The sequence below is a fragment of the Brassica napus genome, chromosome A8, assembly GCF_020379485.1.
Source record: "Brassica napus cultivar Da-Ae chromosome A8, Da-Ae, whole genome shotgun sequence".
In the NCBI taxonomy this organism is placed as follows: domain Eukaryota; kingdom Viridiplantae; phylum Streptophyta; class Magnoliopsida; order Brassicales; family Brassicaceae; genus Brassica; species Brassica napus.
The window spans coordinates 3837778-3843433 of record NC_063441.1 but is presented as its reverse complement, the minus strand read 5'-3'; the positions used below and the strand labels follow the sequence as shown (position 1 = coordinate 3843433).

The following is a 5656-nucleotide window of genomic DNA, read 5'->3' as shown; positions in this document are numbered from 1 at the left end:
GGATATATCACGGCGAAAGTTTTCAAGGTATTCGAGCTTGAAAGGTATAGAGCTGGAGAATCAATGACAAATGTATTATTTGAATGAAATTAAGAAATGGTCAGTGTTTCAATAGCTGTGTGATTGCCAACGATGGCCATTTTGTTTAGGAAGAAAAGCTGCATTGCTTCCACCGCCTCCTAAGTCTCCTGCAGAGTCTTGGTCATGGAGAAAACCAGATAGAGTTGCCCCAATTCTTTTATTTGAAAAATGTTGAATCACAAGCAGTAAAGAAACTCTAATGTAATAAAACAGAACACAAAAGCTTGTTTAAAATTTTTCGAGGCAGCGACAATGAACAAAAACTCACCTTATATGTCTTTGGTCAGTTATTGACCTTATTATGTGTTGAAGACACAATAACGCAAATAACAAACATTATTTAAGATTCTTCTCTGTCCGTTTTAAGCCCTTTGCTCCACGTAAGACCCCGAGAGTCCTGATGTTCCAAGAACGGTAACCTACCAAAGAAATCAAACCAAAATCCATGAATTTGGATAGCATGAATGATGCATGAAGGTCGACAAAAAGATCAGATATACAACTTGTCGTTAATTATGCAAACCACACTTGAATCAGGCTGCTCTAACTAATATATGTTGGCGAAGAAGATGTGCATTTACCTTTCCCCATTCTGAACCAAGCCCGCTGCATCTCATCTTCAAGTGGATCATCTTTGTCCCCAACTCCGTCTCAACCTTCTTCTTCAAATAAACTTCTTCAGGTCCAAACGCATCTAGGTAGGTAGCATACCTATGATAAGCAAGACGCAGCGCTTTGGTTATATCTTCTGGTAAGCTCTTCACATCCTGAAACAAAATAAGAACACATCAAACATGTCAAACCCAAAAAAAAGAACGTGGTTGGTTAGTGAGTCAACAACAACAACAAACAAACAAACCTCTCCACTCATCCCAATGCTATCGTCGATTTCCATCTTTAGGGAATTGAGAATCCCACCAAATTCTTCAACAGCTTCAGCTGCTCGGAACACATTCGTCAAGGCCTCTTGCCCTGCCTTGTCGTCTGTGTTTTTCGAGACTGCCTTTTTCGCCTCGTTAACAACAGCAGAAGGCAGCGCTGACCAGTCTGTAGCCATCAAACCTTTGAAAGCATTAAGAACATCACTGTCTTTGAGTTCAGGCATGTGAGACACATCTTCGCTAAAGTTGCGCACACTTCCTATGCCAATTGCCCGAGGATACCGACAATCTGCAGCTTCACCATCAAACACGTCAAATAAAAAAAAGTGCACGCAGGAGCAGACATCTCTGCTGACCATTTTTTTCACCAGCAAGCACGTTATATACAAAGCGGAATGAAAGAGCTATAGTTTTCAAAGGTAAACTTTAAAACAAACAATCACAAAGACCTCAAAGTCTTTGCAACAAAGGATATAGATTTCAAAAGTAATTTTAAAACGAACTCTCGTCTTTGCAGATCATTTTTACCATCAAACATGTCAATCTCAAAGTGGACGAACGAGTAGACCAAAATGTCTTGGCAACAAAGGAGCTATAGCTCTCAAAGGTAAATAGTACAACAATGAATCTGGAAGTCGTGATCCTTAGTATCTAGAAAACGAAATCGAGAGATTACAAAGCGCACAACCTAAACGTCTTCGCAACGAAAGAGCTATATCTCCCAAAGGTAACGGTAAAACAAGTCGTGGTCCTTTTAAAGATCAACACAGTGAGCTTAAGATTCCACCAACACTAATTAGTAAGTAGACGATCTTTCCCACACGGAACATATAGAAACAAAGAGGCGACGATTATAGTTGATTACCGTAAGGAGTTCGATTTGAAGGAAATGAAGAAACAGCGAAGAATCCTCGCGTGAGGAGGGAACGATTGCGCAATAGCTGATTTGGAGGGGCGGATCTCAATGATCGGAGCGTAGCGACGGAGGCCGCCGCAGCGGTACGGCAGAGGGATCGCACAAGTAGCATCGTAGATTTTTGTTGTTGTTGTCAATCTGAATGCGAAAGCTCTCTCAACCTGCGGTGTTCCGATGATGGTGACAACGTTCTGGACTGTATCGATTGTTTGGGCCATGAAACTCAGAGGGTCCGTCCATTAAAGCCCATTGATGATGTTTCTGTACTGAAAATTTCTACGACCATGAAAATGTTTGTAAATAAACAACTTATACCATTATGCATAGGGTTAACTATTTTAGATTTGAATGATTTGGTTTTGGGAGTGTGGTTTAGAATTTAAAAAATACATAAATAAATATTAAGGGTCCGATTGGTAATGACTATAGCTTTAAAACTTTTGCTGTAGAAAAAATCTGTAGACTTTTTGATGTGGCTTTAGATTTTATTGTTGTAGAATTTTTTGAAAAACACTAAAAATTTGCTTTGGATATTTGGCTCTACAGAGCACTTGTACAGCTGTAGATTATTTCAAGAGTTGTGGTTTCTAAAAAAAATTAAAGCTCGATTGCTCTGAATTTGGTGCAGTAGAAATAAATAAGGCTGTGGACAGCACCTACAGCAACTACCAATCACCCCCTTAATCTCTACCCCTCTCAGCCGTAACATAATTCTTGAATGTAACAATAAAAAGTTAGTTTTTTCCAAAAAAAACAATAAACCTTCCGAAGAATTGCCATGTTAGACTACAGAATCTCATCACTGAGGACGCTACTTTTGATAGATATTGCAGCTTTGGTATCTGATTTGTACTCTCTCTATTCTCTTTGAGAAAACTAATTGTGACACCCTGCTTTGGTTTCTGAGACTTAAAACAGAATTGATACACTTTTTAAGAGCATTTGCGAGGAAAATAATTAGAGCATTCACATGAGAGTGAGTAAGACAAATTCATATTGACATAAGAGTGAGTTAGACGAACCGATATTCATAGTCAATTGCCATGCTAATTGCTGAAAATGCACTCAAATTCTTAATATCGACTTGTGAACCAACAACAACTCGAATAATCAACCATATACAATAGAATGACAAAAGAATGAGGTGATCATCTCTCTTAAGTATTTAAACTCAGAATCTACAAATGACAAAGAAATAAACTAAGAGGAGTATTAGGCTTATAATTTCAGGGTTCGCCAAAATGGAAAACAATTACCTTTTAATCCAGGAGCAGCATGTCAATCACCTCCTTACTGTATAGTGAGCGATGAGTCGAAGAGAAGATGACATGGTTATTTATAGGTGTAGACTTCGTCGGTTACAAAAAGGAGACGGAAATTATTTGGTTGCGTTGAATTATTTTTAGGTGACACATGTCATAAATTACCCCAATTGTCTGACTATTGTGGACGCAGGAGGATAGAAGTAAGTCTACTTTATTATTATATATATATAAGATAGATGTATCATCGGTTATTTTACTCAATAAAATATTGGAAGAAAAAAAGAAGGATTGCCTACGTGTTGATTATAATAATATATCATCACTTGTTTATACAATAAATATACTAGATTTTGATATGTGCTTTGAAAGCGCGGAATAATTTTTCAGTTTAATTGTTTCACTATTTTAATATTCGACCTAAACCCGCGGCCAGACCAATAAACTCGATGACCCGCAAGTAATCCAGTTCGTATTTAACAAAAAAGTTCGTTAATAAAAAACCTCATAAAACTCTGTAAAAACTCAAAAAAAAATTAGCATTAAGTCGTGATCCGACACCGGTTAACTCAGAGAAATCCTATAAAATTGATAATATTTCTAAAAGAATTTGACTAAACTTTTCATACAATTTTTAATATTAAAAAATCAAATATGTATTTTAACATTCTTTTTAATACAATTATTTAATTTTAATAGTATATATATATAGATAAAATTAGTCAAAAAAAATCAAGTATGATTCATGTAAATATTTATGAAAAAAAGAATAAGAGTAAGATGTATTAAAATTATTTTATTAGTATATATTTAAAATATGATTGTTATAACATCATGTAATTTGAATATACAAATATGTTCATGTAGTGTTATTTATTGGATAGTTAATAAGGTTTATTGCTAATGAGAACCAATAATATTTTCATGTGGAAAAACAAAGAAATAAATTCAAATGAATTCAAAAAGAAATAACTTTACACAAATGCACCCATTTTAAAAATTCTGATGAATATTCGTATATAAATTTTGGGATTAAAAAGAGTTTTTTTTTTTTTGCTTCACCTTAAGAGGTGCATTCAAGATAAATGATTTGTATGTGTAAGAAATGCAATAAAAAGATATATAAACCAACTTCTAGTGCATTTAAAGTTTGGTTTTGGTTGTTAATAGTAATTGGTGATATTGAAAATAATTCATTTTTGTAAAAAGGTGATGAATATAACATATTTCAAAAAAAAAGAGAAATGACATTTTTGTGAATTAGTTGAATTTTTAGGATGCATAAAACAAAACAATAATTCAAAAAGAATTAATTTTTTTTGTTTGAGCATTAATTTTAAATTATTTTTGAAAGAAGCTAATAGTTTTTTTTTTTTTTGACAGCAAACATTTACGGATTCATGTTCACTCTGTAAACCAAAATGGTAACTCTGCATCCATGTGTACAACAAAAGACGGTTGGTTTCTAGCACTGCGTGCTAAGCTATCCGCCTTGAGGTTCACCGTCCGAGGAACATGAATGGTATCTGAGTTGGGGAAACTTCTTCTGAGAAGCTTAATGTCTTCCAGGTAGCTTTCAAATGCTGACCATTCTTCAGGTTCCGAAACCATTTTCACCAATTGAGAACAATCCGTAGCAAACATAATCTGAAACTGTCTTAAATTCTTCATACATTACATTGCCCATATTAATGCCTCTAACTCCGAATGGACAGGGGAGAGACATGCTCGTACATTCCTTGCCTCTAGCAAGCTATCAAAACCCAGGAGAGTACTACACCAGCCTTGCCCTGAGAATAAGTCCTTATCCTTCCATGAACCGTCTGTAAAACACCATCTTCCTACGTTTGCCCGAGTGGATCTGGTATGTGCTTCTTGTATCAAACTCTGATTGCTTAATACATGCGCTTCAGCCCAGAGTGTAGATTCCAGCTCTGCTAATTTGAAATGTCCCTCGGATCAGTATCGATGCTGCTAAACACTTTGTTATTCTGACTTTTCCAAATATACCATATCATCCATGCAAATTGATGATCCTCCATCTTAGGGTTGACTCTCCAAAAGAGATGGTCCATATTAGCAAACAAAGAGCTTATAGGAAAGAGATTCAGATTCGATGGTATCTTTGATAGCGCCCATACTTGTCGTGCTGGGGGACATTCAAAGAAAACATGGTTAATTGATTCCTCCTGGTCTCCACACCGTACACAACAAGTGTCTCCTTGTATACCTCTTGCCTTTAAATTTTTCATCACCGCTGTACAACCTGAAACTAATTGCCACAAGAAATGTCTTATCTTTGGAGGATACCTTATTTTTCAGCAATAGGCTTTAAGTATATCCACTGTTGGTCCATAAAATTCCGGTGGTTTTTCCTTGTCTGGATAGACTCGTTCCACTTGATACCCAGATTGTACAGTATATTTTCCGTTGTTAGTGAAGTGCCAACCATTTCTATCTTTCATCTGATTCCTATTTAAAGGAATACTTTCAATAATTTTGAAATCATCAGGGTC

At 35.7% G+C, this 5656-nt stretch overlaps 1 protein-coding gene across 2 annotated transcripts; it reads right to left on the bottom strand.

Moving 5' to 3' along the window:
* Positions 1-219: 219 nt before the first annotated feature.
* LOC106451884 (succinate dehydrogenase subunit 5, mitochondrial-like) lies at positions 220-2151 on the bottom strand. Of its 2 annotated transcripts, none has more exons than XM_013893867.2 (4): positions 1828-2151; positions 941-1251; positions 663-848; positions 220-500 (listed from the first exon to the last, which is right to left on the bottom strand). In XM_013893867.2, exons 1-4 carry the CDS (start codon positions 1988-1990, stop codon positions 444-446), a joined length of 717 nt encoding a protein of 238 aa, XP_013749321.2. In that variant the 5' UTR covers positions 1991-2151; the 3' UTR covers positions 220-443. The 2 variants fall into 2 exon arrangements, with proteins under 2 accessions (XP_013749321.2, XP_013749320.2); XM_013893866.3 differs by having other exon boundaries at positions 941-1257; positions 1828-2078.
* Between the last annotated feature and the right edge of the window lie 3505 nt (positions 2152-5656).